This window comes from Nerophis ophidion, linkage group LG08, assembly GCF_033978795.1.
Source record: "Nerophis ophidion isolate RoL-2023_Sa linkage group LG08, RoL_Noph_v1.0, whole genome shotgun sequence".
Classification (NCBI taxonomy): domain Eukaryota; kingdom Metazoa; phylum Chordata; class Actinopteri; order Syngnathiformes; family Syngnathidae; genus Nerophis; species Nerophis ophidion.
In genome coordinates, this window is record NC_084618.1 from 36,066,575 (window position 1) to 36,084,620 (window position 18,046).

The following is an 18,046-nucleotide window of genomic DNA, read 5'->3' on the forward strand; positions in this document are numbered from 1 at the left end:
ACATTACATATATACTCGTATCATGAATGTCAAAGTTTGGAGGCTTTTGAATGTTTCAAAATGCACTTTTAAGGCGGAATAGGGTGACGTCCATTACCTTCAATGTTTGCTGACTTTTGTTAAGGTTTATTTCCAACTTAGAATGCATGAAAAAAGAAAAACATGTTTTGTCTCACGTGAGGATTGTGAATGGTAAACAACATTTCACACACAAGGTTTGACATTAGTGACGTTAGTGTCAATGTGCTGCCCCCTGTTGTAATGGAGGGCAAACTGCGCTTCGTTGTTGACATTACATGTATGAAAGCAGAAAACAAAAGCGGTTTTGTGAAAAGTAGTTATTTTATTCATATTTTACAATCCTTTATTGGTGGCTGTGTCATGATTATTTTTTTCCATGCTGTCCCAGCAACAAAAAGAAAGGAAGGCAGGAGAAGAGGCTGACGCTGACCTCTTTTTCCTGCCGCGTCACAAACGTCAACAAAAGGTTAAAAAGTCAGTCAGGCGTTCCATAAAAGAAGACGCTTCCTCTGTTTGCTGCGAGGTTAAAACCAAAAAAATATACACTCTAACAAAATAGAAAATATAAAATATAAAGATGGTCTCTCGTCCAGCTGCTGCTCCAAACATTGGAGGATTAAAGTTGTGGTTTTAAAAAAGCCTTTAGTGAAATGAAAAGGGCCACGCTGGAGGTTTCTACAAAGAACCATCAAACACTTCCTGAGACGTGAAGGAAACTTCGAGGTGGCGTCAGAGAGGACGGCAGGCGGTGAAAAGCCAAGCGGCGTCACGCTTGTTTGTTTGCACCTGACGAGAACACGAAAGGACACAACTGCACATTTCGACAAGAACGTCCGTTAAAGTGTCTTCATGGCCAAGAGGACGTACATTCTTCTCAAGTACAGTAGCTCCAAAAACATTCAGATGTTGGCAGGCCACAAAAAAAACATTGTGACGTCTCCGTGGCGACCGTAACAGGACACGGTCCTGGTAGGTGCATGCAGCCTGGTGGCGAGACAAGCCCTTGTTGGAGCAGAACCAGAACAGGAAGTCAAACCATTGTCCTGCACTGGTGATGAAGCTAGTTTAAAAACTGCGTTCTTTTGACAGCGAATCATCTTTGGTGTTCTGGGTCAAAAGCAGAATTGGGCTTCTAAACTTGAGGGATTGTGTGATGTGACGAAGTGTGATAGGGGTCCAAACAAAGACAGGGTCAGAGCATCCTCTTTGGCCAATCCAGGAATGTCAAGAGGACAATGTAGAACCTGCTCAATGTCAAGAGGACAATGTAGAACCTGCTCAATGTCAAGAGGACAATGTGGAACCTGCTCGTCTGCTCCTTCCTCGTCACCAGCGAGCCGTCACTGAAGGTCACGGTCCTCCAAGTAGCGGTACTCAAAGGTGAAGCCTTCCTTCTTGCGCTGGCCCCACTTCTCATAGTCAAAATAGATGTAGGTTCCCTAAAGGAGGAGACAAGAAAAAGCACACTTTAGAACTTTGGACAGTCCAGATGTTTGTGCAGGTGCGCTCGGACGAGACAAGCTTACCTGTTCAAACTCGTCCGTGATGGTTTTGGGCTCTTCGTGCCTCTGGAACCACATCATGTATTTGGTGTGGAACCTCCATGACTGCTTCTTTAGGGCTTTGGCCGCCAAGTACTGAGCCTTGGTGCCCTGAGGACACAGGTTTGGACTTTAACAGTATATCTTCATCATCATCATCATCATCAGTGCTCAGGCCCCGCTTACCTCCAGGTAGTAGAAAATAAAGAATAGCGTTTCCGTGGAAAGCCTCTGGTAGAACTCCACGGTGTCCGAGTGCGGTGGCGGCATCTGGTGGTGGAAAGGCAGAGTGGGGCAGGGGTTCCTCATGAGGTACTGCCTGTTTGGACAACAGGGGAAAAAAACGTCAAGCAATGGTGATAATATTTCTCAGCCTGTGCATTTACTCTTAAATGGTCGTTGTTCCCTTGTGGGCTGCCTACAATGCAAACTTTAATTAAGGCTGTGTGTGTGCGCTTGCCAATTCATTCCACCCTAACAGGACGAAAGAAGTGTCAAACCATGCCAATGAAGCATAATAGGAGGCTGTCATTTATACAGTGGAACCTCGATTTAGTGATTTAATTAGTTCTTCAACATGATTCGTAAACCGAAAAGTTTGTATTGTAAAGCAAATTTCCATATAAGAATCAATGAATAATTGGTCCTAGCCTCGACAAATGTCCCTATTTTAGTTATAACAAAACAACCTTTCACACTCTGAAGACATTAAAATGTGTGTAGATATTAGGGTTGTCCCGATACCAATAATTTGGTACCGGTACCAAAATGTGTATTGATAATTTTCCAAATTAAGGGAAGTGAAGTGAATTATATTTATATAGCACTTTTCTCTAGTGACTCAAAGCGCTTTACATAGTGAAACCCAATATCTAAGTTACATTTAAACCAGTTTGGGTGGCACTGGGAGCAGGTGGGTAAAGTGTCTTGCCCAAGGACACAACGGCAGTGACTACGATGGCGGAAGCGGGGATCGAACCTGGAACCCTCAAGTTGCTGGCACGGCCGTTCTACCAACCGAGCTAAACCGCCTGAACTACAAAACATTTCAATATTGGCTTTATTTTAACAGAATACTTACATTACATCAAACATATGTTTCTTATTGCACTTAAAGAATAATTTTAGAAGGCTAAAATATAAATTAAAAGGCATGAAACACATTCGTCTTTTCTTGTTGCATTCAAAGAACAATATACAATTTTCCATATTGCATATGGTCTGCCATAATCAAGGATTAGGTCAGAATAGAACAGAAAGTTTATGGTTCCCACTCCTTGTCTGGGCTTTAAGAAAAATATAATTATTAGTAAGTACTGAAAACAAAACTATGGATAAATGTACACAGATAAGCCATGTAGCAGGTAAAACACAGATTGTTAAAGACAAAACACAAATTGTAGCAATTTGTTACAAAATTCAGTCATTTAACTTGCATCAGTTGACGCTATGATTGAGTGATCTTAACTCTGCTAATATTTGCCATCAAGCCAAGCCATAGGCGCCGATCCAATGCTGAGCACCCACGTGGGATTGATGGCAAATTATTTCTCACCACCAAGCAAAAACCGTGCATGCTCAGAAAAGTAGCGTCAGATTTACTGCCCACTGGCAGAAATGGAGATTGGTGCCTATGAGCTAAGCAGCTGTGTGCGTGTCTACATATCTACAGTTTATGTACCTACATGTTATGTATCTACATGTGCACAACAGAGGAGCTGGTTCACTCATGACAGTAGCGTATGTGTGTTTGTGAGAATGGCAACATGTTGGCTGTGTGATGAAATTGAATGAGCATATTAAATCAGCATAAGCATTATAAACAAATCACTATGACGGAAAATAATGACTAAAATAAATGTGAAAATTGTGCAAGATAGCACTTTATGGACACAAGAGATTCAAAAATTAAAACCAATGTAAGTATTTTGAAAATGGCACCAACATGGCCATAAGTTGTAACTACACTTGTTGTCCATATACCGGTAGATAAAAATAGTGTTCATGTATGAGATCGAGTCTTAAACGCAGGGCTTCCAATTACGGTCAAAACAATAGCTCTGATTATTGTTATCAATTTTGAGAACATGATTACGGATTGTTAGGTAAAGCAGTGTTGGGGTAAGGTGTGAAGGCAATAACATCATGCAATTTGTAATGTCGAATGAAAAGGATACAAATCAACGTTATCCATATATCTAAAGACAAGTATTTGCTTTCTTTTTTCTAATAATATTATCAATGTCAATATCAATCTATTTTTACATTTTGATAGAGGGAGGTATTTAAAAAAAAAAAGTCATTTACATTTATATGTACGTGCTGTATCGGGACAGATCCATTAAACGTTTGAGTAGAAATATGTCGTAAAGGAATTAACTATACTCAATAACACACTAACAAAATGCTGTGTCACATAAATGTTTTTAAAGTAATACATTTTTGACATGAAAAAAAGACAAGCAATGTAAAACAAAACATGGTGTTTACTTTTTTAAAATAATCATAAAACTATAAGCAGTTTGGCTAATGAAGATGAAATCTAATAAACAATCTTTGTTCTTCTCCAACAACACCTCCTAGTGGTTCAGTGCAACAGTTTGGCCAACAAAAAAAAAACAGAGTGATACCTCTCACATCGAATACATAATCTTCACAAAACATTATAGGTACTATTTATGTTATTTGAACACCAATACAGATTGCTGTTAAATAAAGGATGAGTGAGCATCCCAGAAAACAAACTACAGACTTTATAAACAAGTTTTCGCAATGTTCACACATCGACTGCAGCATGTTGTCTCGACTCATTAACTCAGTGCCATCTGATGGATGCTGTACTGAGGGAATGAAAGCAACCTCAAATAGTTTTCTCCTTCGCTGTATACTTTTAGTGTGGGACAGATGTGTCCGTCTCCAATATTGTCCACACCCGTCTCCATCTAAAAACAGCAATGTGTGTTTCAACACACGGCGAGACTCCACAGAAATGAAGCGAATCACCGGAGCAAAGTCCATATAGTTTGTCCGGCATGATTTTCAGGCCAAACGACGCTAGCGCGAATGCGCCAGCGCTACTGTGACTTTGTTTCCAGGAAGTAAGTAGTGCTGCCTAAAATGCACTAGTAAGTTAAGTTTTTTCTGTAATTAAAAATTTTAAAAGGTAGTACTAACCATTGTGGAATTTTACAGCTGTTTATCATTGTACTGATTACCGTTACATCCCTAATAGATACAGTACATGTATCAGAAATTCATACATACATACGGACAGATACACTCCTTATATATATTTGCACATTTGATTGAAGGAATAGGTTTTAATAGTAAGCCGTAATTAAACAGACTTTTTTCATCTTATTCATACATATACCTTAGTGCGCTTCATTTGCTAACTCGATGTCACATTTTTGGCACCGACTGCATTGTTTGTCAATGTAAAAGAGGCGCGATGGTTGTTTTTTGTGGGGCGGGGATGTTGCGCCACCCAGTTTAGAGCATCTATCCATCCATTTTCTACCGCTTGTCCCTTTTGGGGCTGCTGGAGCCTCTCTCTGCTGCATTCGGGCAGAAGCCGGGTTACACCCTGGAGAAGACGCCACCTCATCACAGGGCCAAGCAGTGCTTCTCAAATATTTTCTCTCATGTCGGTAGGAAGACGAAAATATTGCACGCCCTCCCATTTTCAAGTGTGACTATAAATAGTATGTCGACCTCCATGCTTTTCCAAGTTTTCATTCGTTTTGTCATGTAGAATGACGTCGGCGCACAAGATAGTTCGACATATCTGGGAATTCCATCAACGCATAATACTTCATATTACTCGACAAATTTTGTTATGATGAAGTATGGGTATCTATTCCATTTTATAGTTAAGATTTTTTTTTTTGTTTGCATCTGATTTTAGCATGAAGATCTAAGCCCCTTGTGTACTCAGATAGTTTGTGCACTGCTTGCTGCACAACAGCCATCTTGGCTGCCCACCAGAGTTTTTCACTTCCGGGAAGAAGCGACGTAAAGGAATACAAGCAATTTGTGGGGGATGGGCTTCTTTTGGCAACATCAATAATTCACATGGGTTTGGAACTTAACCCCGACAAACATCTAGTGTATAAACTATGGGTTTAAAGGTATGCCATAAACACGGTTTGGTGCCTCGCTCAGCCGGTAGCAGAAAATGTAATGTTAAATGCAAACAGCATTAAGTGCCCGCAGTTAATTTGCCAATAAATAACTAACAAGATTTCCTTTGAGTAAAATGCAACAATACCAGTTTATAAGGTGTGAAAGATTTTTTTTTTTTAAATAAAGTATCTTATCGGCTGAATCGCAGCATAAATAGTTCCAGTTTGTAGCCCCGTTCCCCATCTCTACTGAACCTTTGCGCCACCTTCCTTTCGCACTATCCGCTTGTCTTTGTCTGATTATTTCACCAGGTAGGCCAAGTGTTTCCAAAAAGGTGACTTTAGCAGCTCCTTGGCACGTTCCCTAGTCCTGAGTCTTGCTAGCCAAAGGCTGGACTGCTTTTGATTACAGAATAGATGCACAAATCAGTCAATTAAAATAAGCTTTGCTTCTTCCTACTCCTTTTCGGACATGATGTGATGTGAGGTGATATGAATTGTCTGATGTATTGTGTTGTAAATGTGTTCATGTTCGAAATAAACTAAGAAAGAAAGAAAGAAAAAGAAAGAAAGAATTCCCAGTTGCAAACCCCAGCAAGGACTTACAAGGTAAACATGAAACTAAATCATAATGAAAGCTTTGAGAACCCAAGGTAAGTTATGCAATTTTGTTATTCTTATAGCCAGACCCGTGTGTTTATTTCTGTACCTGACGGTTTCGGCAACAACTGTGGCCCTACTCAGAGGTCGTCACGTAACAAATAAACACAGGTCTGGCTATAAGAATAACAAATTGCATAATTCTCTGAAGACCTAATGAAATTAATTGGACTACAAGGTAATTATTTTATTCTGTAAATGTTATTTCGTACAAAAAATTTGTTTCCCATCTAATCTGTTCAAACAACGCTCCCTTCACACAAGCCATATTATAAATTTCGTCCCTGCCTCTTACTTTGTGCACCACGTGGGAGCTCTGACTTGTACCATAAAACCAGATTTTACGAATGCATTGCCAGTACATTTAATCATTTTATAACAATGTGCCGTGTCACACCTGATCCTCTCCGAGTCAGACGGGTGGGGCATGTGCGTCCACACGGCCTCCTCCATGGCTTGCTGGTAGAGATGCTCTTTGGACAGGGGCGCCGGCCCCAGAGGGCACACGCCCAGCGAGGGCGGGATGTTGACCTCCGACAGGGAGGACTGTGAGGCAGAGGGGGGGCCCGAAGATGCCGTCGTGCTGGGAAAAATATCTGCAGAGATATGTCGTTATCAAGTTTTGTTCATAAGTGTCTCATTTTGTTTTCATTCAACTTCTTCTATGTCTACCCTGACCCAACGTGCTACTTGATGTGTGTGTGTTACCCGAGGCAAGGTGCAGAGGGGGCATGTCTCCGTCCATCCCTGAGCTGAGCGCTGCTCGCTCGGCCATGGACTTCAGACTGCTGAGAGGCTCCTGGGGCTGATGTGGGTACAAAAGAGGACAGATCAGTTGTGATGTCACAAGACTGAGGAGGAGACCGTGGATTGTAGTGAGTCTCCTTAAAAGGATGGCATTCTCACCTTGATGCTGTCAGAGGATGTCGAGTAGGACAGCGGTCCGTTGAGCAGACCGCCAAGGCTGGTCACCATCTTGGCCTCGCTGTAGGAAGCCGGAGACAGCGAGCTGGAAGACAACGTCAAGGAGCTCAGTAAACAGGGACCAGTGTCCTTCCTAGGAGGGACAAAGCATGAGCGGGTGAGTCTGAGTTGACGACAAAAGCGAAATAAGCGTGAATGTAAACACCAATGTCCCTCACTCACAGCTGGTTTGCTGTTGAGGTCAAAGACAGAGATTGGCAGCTTTGTGATTGGCTGGCACTGACGGGGGAGGAGTCTGTTGCACTGTCTGCTACCACAGCGCTGTAACCTGCAACATAAACATTTATTTAGTTATTGCAAAGTAGTAGTAATATATGATTGTATTAGTAAACATATGATTGAAACACTTACTGCTGGATCCGTTCTGCTTCTGTCTGCTAGGCGGTCTGACGCTGCCCCCATTACTCCCGATCACACCCACGCCGCCTACTGGCGTTAAACTTGACGTGTTCTGTGCCGCCAACGCGGACCCTTGAACTGCCGAATGGCTGGAAACCAAACTCAGAATACCCGAGCTTGACATCGAACCCAGTAGACCACTTGTGGAGGATGTCGGCCCGCCGACTGTCATGCTTCCGGAGCCAACAGAACTCCCCAATCCGCTGGTGCTTGGTGTGCTGATGCTGCCCAGAGAGCTGAGTAGGTTGGAGCCCACTGCGCCCGATGCGGCTGCCTGAGCGTAGGGTGCCGGGGTGGAGTTGGACAGTAGGCTCGCCATACTGCTTAGGGACGCCGGCATCCCTGACAGGCCGAGACCCGCAGACATCGGGCTGGTAGAACCGGACATGCTGCCTTTCCCTAGTGACAGACCTAGGCCCAGTCCGAGGCTGTTAGAAGTGGGTGTGGGCCGTGAAGGTACCGGAAGTTGAGAGTTAGACGAAAAGAACCCCAGTGTGCTGTTGTTGGGAGGAGACAAGGCGGAGGGGGCAGGGTAGCTATTGATTGAGCTGCCAGGATTGGTAGCGGGCACTAAGGAGGAGGAGCTAACACAAGTTTTGGACTGTTGCTGATGCGCAGCCTGGGACTGCTGCTGGGTGGCGTTGCTGTAGCTGCCGGCCGTCATGTTGGAGAGGAGCCCCCCTGAGCCGTTTCCCCCAGTAGCCATCGCTGCCATGGAGACCAACGAAGAAGACATCAGTCCCGAGACAGATGACGAAGAGGAAGAGGAGCACGACGACGATGAAGAGGATGACGACGAAGAGGGGTTGCCGTTCTTCACAGGAGACTGAAAGGGGAAGAAGACTTGTCTTGATGGTTGTGTCGACAAAATCCAGAAAATGCAGTGACTCGCTACGCCCTGATTGGTCAATCAAGTGATTGACGCTCACTGAACTCACCTGACCAACTTCACTGTCTGTTGAGCGCCCTCGCTTCTTGTCGTCTTCCGAGTTCTCCTGATAAAATAAAAATAAGTTATGCAGTATATACACAAAAGGTGTGGTCTATGAAAACAAAGGTTACAAAGCAAGTTCAAACTTCGTACACAGCGAATCTCAATGACAACGAGATAAAAAGCTTCACTCACTGTAGTGCAAGTCGCGGGCGAGGGGGGGATGGGCGAGGATGAGGTGGTGGAGGTGGGCGTGCTGCTAGAGTGCTGGAAGAGCTCGTCCTCCAACTGAGAATTGCCCGGTGGGGAGGTAGCAACCAGTGACGGTGCTGAAAGAGGACACACGGAGAAAGCACATCAGGGGCGGGGACGTCCTGTGAGCTACATAAACGACATGGAACGCCTCCTTACGAATGTCCTCCAGGTCAAGATCGTCGTACAGAAACTCGTTCTCCTCAAAGTCTGGATCCTGTGACGAGTCTAGATAGTACTCCACGTCATCCTAGCACGGCAAAGAAGATGCGGATAAAACATACTGCAAAATGATACCTGATGAAGAGGATGAGACGCACTTTTGTACTCACACTAAGGGCCGGATCTACTCGAGATTTGAGTGTATGTATAATAAATAAATGCTGTAATCCCCTTGATTTACTTTGTTTCACTTCTGTGGAGTCTTCAGCGTGCGTTAAAGATAGCAACGCTGTTATTAGATGGCAACAAGTGTGGACGCTTGCACAACACTGCTGTTCTGCTTGTCTCTTTGGAGTCACAATAGCAGGACAAAAGGCTGGCAATCGTGCTGAATAAAGTCTGGAGACACTTTTCCCTCAAGTGAAAACACTGCCAAGATGCCAATACCAAGAATTGATTAACGTGGACCCCGACTTAAACAAGTTGAAAAACTTATTCAGGTGCTACCATTTAGTGGTCAATTGTACGGAATATGTACTGAGCTGTGCAATCTACTAATAAAAGTATCAATCAATCAATAAATCAATCAATCAATGTTCTCCCCATTGTGAAATCATGCACCCACTGCATCTGTGCAAGAGTATGAATCCAGGGATTGTGAAAATGTAATTGTGCATTGAATAATTCTTCCACGTGAGTAAAATCATTACACTAAATAACGCAATAGTTTTGTATTGTGACATTTAATATAAATGTTTCACATTATCTGTGATGAGGTGGCGACTTCTCCAGGGTGTAACCCACCTACCGCCCGAATGCAGTTGAGATATGCGCCAGCGACCCCCTGCGACCCCAAAGGGGACAAGCGATAGAAAATGGATGGATGGTTGTTTCACATTATAAACAATGTTTAGGTCAAGCAGAGGTGTTCAATTGATAACACTCGGGCTACTCACACAATGTGGTTTTTTTTTTTTTTTGCACCCAAAAAAACATCAAAAAGGGATATATAGAGCTAAACGCCTCATGTAATGAGAAAAAGAGGGAATATTAATGCTATTTAAGAAAAACACAAAGTTTTGTATCTGAATATAAAACTATTTAATTCCAAATTACATGACATCACATTCACATGTATCCCTCCAGCCCACCACCCTCAGGACCGCAAGTAACTTGCTGACCTGTGGGAAACATTATAATTAACCTAAGATATGAATAATCGTGATGTCAATATTGATCATATTGGGATTATTACAGTATTTTGGCCATCATCACGCAATCCTAGCAGAGCATACACATAGACATTAAAGCGTGTGATGTAAACATAAGGTAAAACAGTATAAAAAGTTTTGATCAGCTTCAAAACGTGATGACTTCTTTATTCCATTTTGGAGATTTCCTCAAAGTTAGACAAAAATCCGCTGATAGCATTCCGAATTCTTTTGCAAACTAACTGATAGCAACAATTGCATAACCTCCTGGCTGAGGTATATTACTATTGAGATATAGGGTAAAAGGCTGATATTTTAATGAGCGATCCAAATGTTAGCGTCTGCACAGGGCTTGAATTTAACCACAGCAACCACGGCACGTGCCGCGACCGCACTTGTCATTTGCGGTAATGTCCTAAAAAATTGACCAGCATCTGCTGCAAGACAATGCCGTGACCGCCCTTGACTTTTTAATGGACTAAGGATGTAACAATAAACGGTACAATGATAATTTGCGATACAATTCCAGACGGTTAGTCATACAGTCAAATTTTTTAATTACTAAAAAAACGTCATTTATTAATGCATTTTAGGCAACACAAAGTCAGTCGCATGCGCACTAGCGTCGTTTGGCCTAATAATCATGGCGGACTAACTACACAAACTTTACATGTGGAGTAAATGGAGCCAAGCGCTTGGTTTAACGTCATTTTTCCCTTGTTTCCCGGCGTGCTTTTAAGAGCGTACTGCTGTCAAATGGCGACAGGTGTGGACAAAATTGAAGACAGACACACCTGTCCCCACACTAAAAGTATACAGTGAAGGAGAAAAACTGATGTTGTTCTTATTTTCTCAATACTGCATCCTTCAGCTGCTGTGACAGAGTTAATGAAGTGAGGAAACATGTATCAGGTGATGTGTCGTGAACGTTGTCACAACTTTTTTTATTAAGTCTTTAGTTTGTTGACTGGGATGGTAACTTGTGTTTTAACTGCAAACCGTAATATATCAGTGTTCAAATAACATCAATACTAGCTCAAATGTTTTGTCATCTCAGTTGAACTGAACTATGGCAGTGAAGATTGTGTATTTGATGAGAGACGTGTCACTTCTGTTTTTTCTGTTGTTGGCCAAACTGTTGTACTGAACCACAAGGAGGCGTTTTAAAAGAACAACGTTTGAATATTCGACTTCATTGCCATTAGCCAAACTGCTTTGTGTTTTATATTTATATTAAAAAGTAAACACCATGTTTTTTTAATGTCACAAAAGGTATTACTTTAAAAAAACATTCATTTGACACAGCATTTTGTTAATGTTTTATTGTGCATAGTTAATTCCTAAAAGACATATTTTTGCTCAAACTCTTAATGGGTCTGTCCCCATACAGCATCTACATAACTTAAAAAAATAAATTTAAAAATACCTTCCTCTATCAAAATGTAAAAATAGAGATAAAGGCATCATGTAATGGCAAAAAGCTGACAAGTTGATATTATTAAAGAATAAAAAAAAACAATATTTGTCTTTAGATATATGGATAACGTTTATCTATAGGCTTTTTATTAGACATTACAGGATGGCATTACGTTGAAACCCCAACACTGCTTTAGATTCTAGACAGCAATACACTATCACAAGTTGCGCACTCAGGAATGAAGTACACCGTGTACTTATTGAAGTGTACTTGTGGAAGTGTGACATTTAAAACATATCAACAGTTCCCGGTGGTGCCTCAAACCAACCTTGATCTTCCTGATGGCATCCACCTGCACAGAGTCGTTGTCCAGCATCCTCAGTATGGTCTCCAGCATACGAATATGGTGCCGATGCTTCTCAATGAACTTCTTCAACTCCTCGATACGGTCTTGCTTCTGTGGAACGCCGAGCACCAGAACCAGCCGGGTGAGGCAGGACAAAAAGAAGAAGAGGAGGAAAAATGTGAGGTGCGATGTTCATGTAATAGTTTTAAATAAAGCCAACTTGACAACTGCATGATGCAGATATTAATCACATGTTTGTGGAATGGAGCGACCCATCAGAACCATGTGTCATTTATGTTCAATTTCAATTAACAGGAGAGAGTGTAAAATCAAAATAAGACAAAGTTTAAAAACATCACATAGGACAAAGAGGTTGTTACATGCTAAGACCTTTATGGCTAAAGTGATCACATCAAACCAGTTCGATGTTTATTCAATATGTAATCATCCGCTCTATCATACATGCTTCTCATTTCATTAATTAGGGTGAGTTCAATAGGGTTGTGGGGTCCCAACAGGTTCAAGAAAGAACTTTGACTGATGTGGTCACATGGACTCAACTCATGTGAAGTCATTAATAAACAATGGCAGCATGTTGTTCCTTGACCAGAAGCCATTATTATTGTGTTCCATCAGGGTCCACGTACATGTCCACTCAAGACTTCATACATTGAATGCTGACTGAGCACCATGCTTAACTGCAGAGTGTGGCACTAAATAAAAGAACGTTTGTGTGGACTGTCTCATTTATTAAACATCAACACTTCGTTCACCAACACAGCGAAGGAAGACCACTTTTGCTGACTGCTAGAGTTTGAAAGATCCCAGGAAATTACATTACATCTTTGGAAGGTTGTGATTCAATTAAAAATAATTATCGCAGCAACTATGGGAGCATGACTGGTTACATTTTAAATTGGAATTTTTAAGTATGGCAATGTTAAAAAAAAGACAATTGTTTAATCTATTTTCCTCTATATCATGTCAGCTGCACCTTCCTGCAAGAGTGCTGAAGAGTGCTGTTAATAAACATACAGCGCATAAACATATCAATTTATTTGTGGCCACAAATTAAATTTACCCCCTCACAAATGTGGTTTGGTTCGCCATTCCTCGTAAACAAATTATAATGGTACTGTTGCGGTATGTATCGTAACTCCACTTCTCAACACCCAGAGAACTAGACATAGCAGAAGTGATCTGTGTTGCCAGTTATGCAACATTGTCGCTACATTTAGTGATTAAAAGAAGTATGTACAGTATTAAAGATGAAAGAGAGAAATTACTAAGCAGGCATGCATGAAAGCCCAAGTATTTGCTAAGCAAGAAAAGATCCACCACCACCAGCCCAGATAGCGTGTTTCCCACAGTTGTCTTTTTTAGTTTTTACCAAAAAAAGGAAATTGTAAATCAAGTTTTCAGAGCAAAAAATTCTAAATGGCCAAAATAATGCAGTCCTAGTAGCAAGTCATACGTTTAAATCAGGGGTCTCAACTGCAATTAGACTGGGCACTGCTGGAGGTGGAGTCTGGGTAAGTGAAATTAAGTGAAGTGAATTATATTTATTAGGGCTGCGAATCTTTGGTGTCCCACGATTCGATTCAATATCAATTCTTGGGGTCACGATTCGATAATATATCGATTTGATTCTCGATTCAAAAACGATATTTTTCCGATTCAAAACGATTCTGTATTTATTCAATACATAGGATTTCAGCAGGATCTACCCCAGTCTGCTGACATGCAAGCAGAGTAGTATATAGAGTTTTAAAAAAAAAAAGCTTTTATAAAATTGTAAAGGACAATGTTTTATCAACTGATTGCAATAATGTAAATTTGTTTAAAGTATTAAACGAACCAAAAATATGACTTATTTTATCTTTGTGAAAATATTGGACACTGTGTTGTCAAGATTATGAGATGTGATGCAAGTGTAAGCCACTGTGACACTATTGTTCTTTTTTTTTATTTTTATAAATGTCTAATGACAATGTCAATGAGGGATTTTTAATCACTGCTATGCTGAAATTATAACTAATATTGATACTGTTGTTGATAATATTCATTTTTGTTTCACTACTTTTGGTTTGTTCTGTGTCGTGTTTCTGTCTCCTCTCAATTGCTCTGTTTATTGCAGTTCTGAGTGTTGCTGGGTCAGGTTTGGTTTTGGAATTGGACTGCATTGTTATGGTTTTGCTGTGTAGTGGTTTGTTGGATTAATAAAAAAATAATAATAATAAATAAATAATCACAAATTATCTTTTTTAAAATAAAAAATATAAAATCGATTTTAAAAAAATGAGAATCGATTCTGAATCGCATAACGTATTTGATTCGTATTCGAATCGATTTTCCCCACACCTCAAATATCTATATAGCGCTTTTTCTCTAGTGAATCAAAGCGCTTTACACATCCATCTTCTTCCGCTTATCCGAGGTCGGGTCGCGGGGGCAACAGCCTAAGCAGGGAAACCCAGACTTCCCTCTCCCCAGCCACTTCGTCTAGCTCTTCCCGGGGGATCCCGAGGCGTTCCCAGGCCAGCCGGGAGACATAGTCATCCCAACGTGTCCTTGGTCTTCCCCGTGGCCTCCTACCGGTTGGACGTGCCCTAAACACCTCCCTAGGGAGGCGTTCGGGTGGCATCCTGACCAGATGCCCGAACCACCTCATCTGGCTCCTCTCGATGTGGAGGAGCAGCGGCTTTACTTTGAGTTCCTCTCGGATGGCAGAGTTTCTCACCCTATCTCTAAGGGAGAGCCCCGCCACACGGCGGAGGAAACTCATTTCGGCCTGTTGTACCCGTGATCTTATCCTTTCGGTCATGACCCAAAGCTCATGACCATAGGTGAGGATGGGAACGTAGATCGACCGGTAAATTGAGAGCTTCGCCTTTCGGCTCAGCTCCTTCTTCACCACAACGGATCGATACAACGTCCGCATTACTGAAGACGCCGCACCGATCCGCCTGTCGATCTCACGATCCACTCTTCCCCCACTCGTGAACAAGACTCCTAGGTACTTGAACTCCTCCACTTGGGGAAGGGTCTCCTCCCCAACCCGGAGATGGCATTCCACCCTTTTCCGGGCGAGAACCATGGACTCGGACTTGGAGGTGCTGATTCTCATTCCGGTCGCTTCACACTCGGCTGCGAACTGATCCAGTGAGAGCTGAAGATCCCGGTCGGATGAAGCCATCGGGACCACATCATCTGCAAAAAGCAGAGACCTAATCCTGCGGTCACCAAACCGGAACCCCTCAACGCCTTGGCTGCGCCTAGAAATTCTGTCCATAAAAGTTATGAACAGAATCGGTGACAAAGGACAGCCTTGGCGGAGTCCAACCCTCACTGGAAATGTGTTCGACTTACTGCTGGCAATGCGGACCAAGCTCTGGCACTGATCGTACAGGGAGCGGACCGCCACAATAAGACAGTCCGATACCCCATACTCTCTGAGCACTCCCTACAGGACTTCCCGAGGGACACGGTCGAATGCCTTCTCCAAGTCCACAAAGCACATGTAGACTGGTTGGGCAAACTCCCATGCACCCTCAAGAACCCTGCCGAGAGTATAGAGCTGGTCCACAGTTCCACGACCAGGACGAAAACCACACTGTTCCTCCTGAATCCGAGGTTCGACTATCCGGCGTAGCCTCCTCTCCAGTACACCTGAATAAACCTTACCGGGAAGGCTGAGGAGTGTGATCCCACGATAGTTGGAACACACCCTCCGGTCCCCCTTCTTAAAGAGAGGAACCACCACCCCGGTCTGCCAATCCAGAGGTACCGCCCCCGATGTCCACGCGATGCTGCAGAGTCTTGTCAACCAAGACAGCCCCACAGCATCCAGAGCCTTAATGAGCTCATCCACCCCTGGGGCCTTGCCACCGAGGAGCTTTTTAACTACCTCAGCGACCTCAGCCCCAGAAATAGGAGAGTCCACCACAGATTCCCCAGGCACTGCTTCCTCATAGGAAGACGTGTTGGTGGGATTAAGGAGGTCTTCGAAGTATTCCTTCCACCTATCCACAACATCCGCAGTTGAGGTCAGCAGAACACCATCCGCACCATACACGGTGTTGATAGTGCACTGCTTCCCCTTCCTGAGGCGGCGGACGGTGGTCCAGAATCGCTTCGAAGCCGTTCGGAAGTCGTTTTCCATGGCTTCCCCGAACTCCTCCCATGTCCGAGTTTTTGCCTGCGCGACCGCTGAAGCTGCACACCGCTTGGCCTGTCGGTACCTGTCCACTGCCTCCGGAGTCCTATGAGCCAAAAGGACCCGATAGGACTCCTTCTTCAGCTTGACGGCATCCCCCACCGCTGGTGTCCACCAAGGGGTTTTAGGATTGCTGCCCCGACAAGCACTAACTACCTTGCGGCCACAGCTCCGATCAGCCGCCTCGACAATAGGAGGTGCGGAACATGGTCCACTCGGACTCAATGTCTAGCACCTCCCTCGTGACATGTTCAAAGTTCTTCCGGAGGTGGGAATTGAAACTTTCTCTGACAGGGGACTCTGCCAGACGTTCCCAGCAGACCCTCACAATGCGTTTGGGCCTCCCAGGTCTGTCCGGCATCCTCCCCCACCATCGCAGCCAACTCACCACCAGGTGGTGATCGGTAGAAAGCTCCGACCCTCTCTTCACCCGAGTGTCCAAAACATAAGGCCGCAAATCCGATGACACAACTACAATGTCAATCATGGAACCGCGGCCTAGGGTGTCCTGGTGCCAAGTGCACATATGGACACCCTTATGTTTGAACATGGTGTTTGTTATGGACAAACTGTGACGAGCACAAAAGTCCAATAACAAAACACCACTCGGGTTCAGATCCGGGCGACCATTCTTCCCAATCACGCCACTCCAGGTTTCACTGTCGTTGCCAACGTGAGCGTTGAAGTCCCCCAGGAGGACAAGGGAATCACCTGGGGGAGCACTTTCCAGTACTCCCTCGAGTGCTCCCAAAAAGGGTAAGTACTCTGAACTGCCGTTTGGTGCGTAAGCACAAACAACAGTCAGGACCCGTCCTCCCACCCGAAGGCAGAGGGAGGCTACCCTTTCGTCCACCGGGTTAAACTCCAACGTGCAGGCTTTGAGCCGGGGGGAAACAAGAATTGCCACCCCAGCCCGTCGCCTCTCACTGCCGGCAACGCCAGAGTGGAAGAGAGACCAGTCCCTCTCGAGAGAAGTGGTTCCAAAGCCCTTGCTGTGCGTCGAAGTGAGTCCGACTATATCCGGCCTGACCTTCGCGACTTCGCACACTAGCTCAGGCTCTTTCCCCCCCAGTGAGGTGACGTTCCACGTCCCAAGAGCTAGCTTCTGTAGCCGAAGATCGGACCGCCAAGTGCCCTGCCTACGGCTGCCGCCCAGCTCACATTGCACCCGACCTCTATGGCCCCTGCTATGGGTGGTGAGCCCATTGGAGGGGCTCACCACCCATTTGCCTCTTCGGGATGTGCCCGGCCGGGCCACATGGGAACAGGCCCGGCCACCAGGCGCTCGCCATCGTGCCCCACCTCTGGGCCTGGCTCCAGAGGGAGACCCCGGTGACCCGCGTCCGGGCGAGGGAAATCTGGGTCCATGTTTTTTCTTCTTCATAGAGGTCTTCGAGCTGCTCTTTGTCTGATCCCTCACCTAGAACCTGTTTGCCTTGGGAGACCCTACCAGGGGGCATAAAGCCCCCGGACAACATAGCTCCTAGGATCATTGGGACACGCAAACTCCTCTACCACGATAAGGTGGCAGCTCAGTGAAACCCAATATCTAATTTTGACATTTAAACCAGTGTGGGTGGCACTGGGAGCAGGTGGGTAAAGTGTCTTGACCAAGGACACAACTGCAGTGACTAGGATGGCGGAAGCGGGGATCAAACCTGCAACACTCAAGTTGCTGGCACGGCCGCTCTACCAACTAAGCTACACCACCCTAAGGCTGGGCAGCACAAAGTATTCACTATAAAAAAACATTTTAACCATGTGATTAAATGTTTTAACTAC

General features: G+C 44.1%; 1 protein-coding gene across 5 annotated transcripts in view; it reads right to left on the reverse strand.

Moving 5' to 3' along the window:
- Window positions 1-323: 323 nt before the first annotated feature.
- Window positions 324-18,046, reverse strand: part of LOC133557713 (CCR4-NOT transcription complex subunit 3-like) — a 31,412-nt gene continuing 13,689 nt past the window's right edge. For 4 of the 5 annotated variants that reach the window (XM_061908421.1, XM_061908422.1, XM_061908426.1 and 1 more), the window contains 12 exons: window positions 12,031-12,159; window positions 9,072-9,162; window positions 8,856-8,989; window positions 8,668-8,724; window positions 7,682-8,555; window positions 7,493-7,598; window positions 7,253-7,403; window positions 7,055-7,151; window positions 6,744-6,942; window positions 1,749-1,881; window positions 1,548-1,673; window positions 324-1,460 (listed from right to left, as the gene is read on the reverse strand). In XM_061908421.1, coding sequence (XP_061764405.1) covers window positions 1,362-1,460; window positions 1,548-1,673; window positions 1,749-1,881; window positions 6,744-6,942; window positions 7,055-7,151; window positions 7,253-7,403; window positions 7,493-7,598; window positions 7,682-8,555; window positions 8,668-8,724; window positions 8,856-8,989; window positions 9,072-9,162; window positions 12,031-12,159 — 2,196 coding nt within the window. In that variant the 3' untranslated portion in view covers window positions 324-1,361. The remainder of the gene's footprint in view (window positions 1,461-1,547; window positions 1,674-1,748; window positions 1,882-6,743; window positions 6,943-7,054; window positions 7,152-7,252; window positions 7,404-7,492; window positions 7,599-7,681; window positions 8,556-8,667; window positions 8,725-8,855; window positions 8,990-9,071; window positions 9,163-12,030; window positions 12,160-18,046) is intronic. The other variant, XM_061908423.1, reaches the window with a different exon arrangement.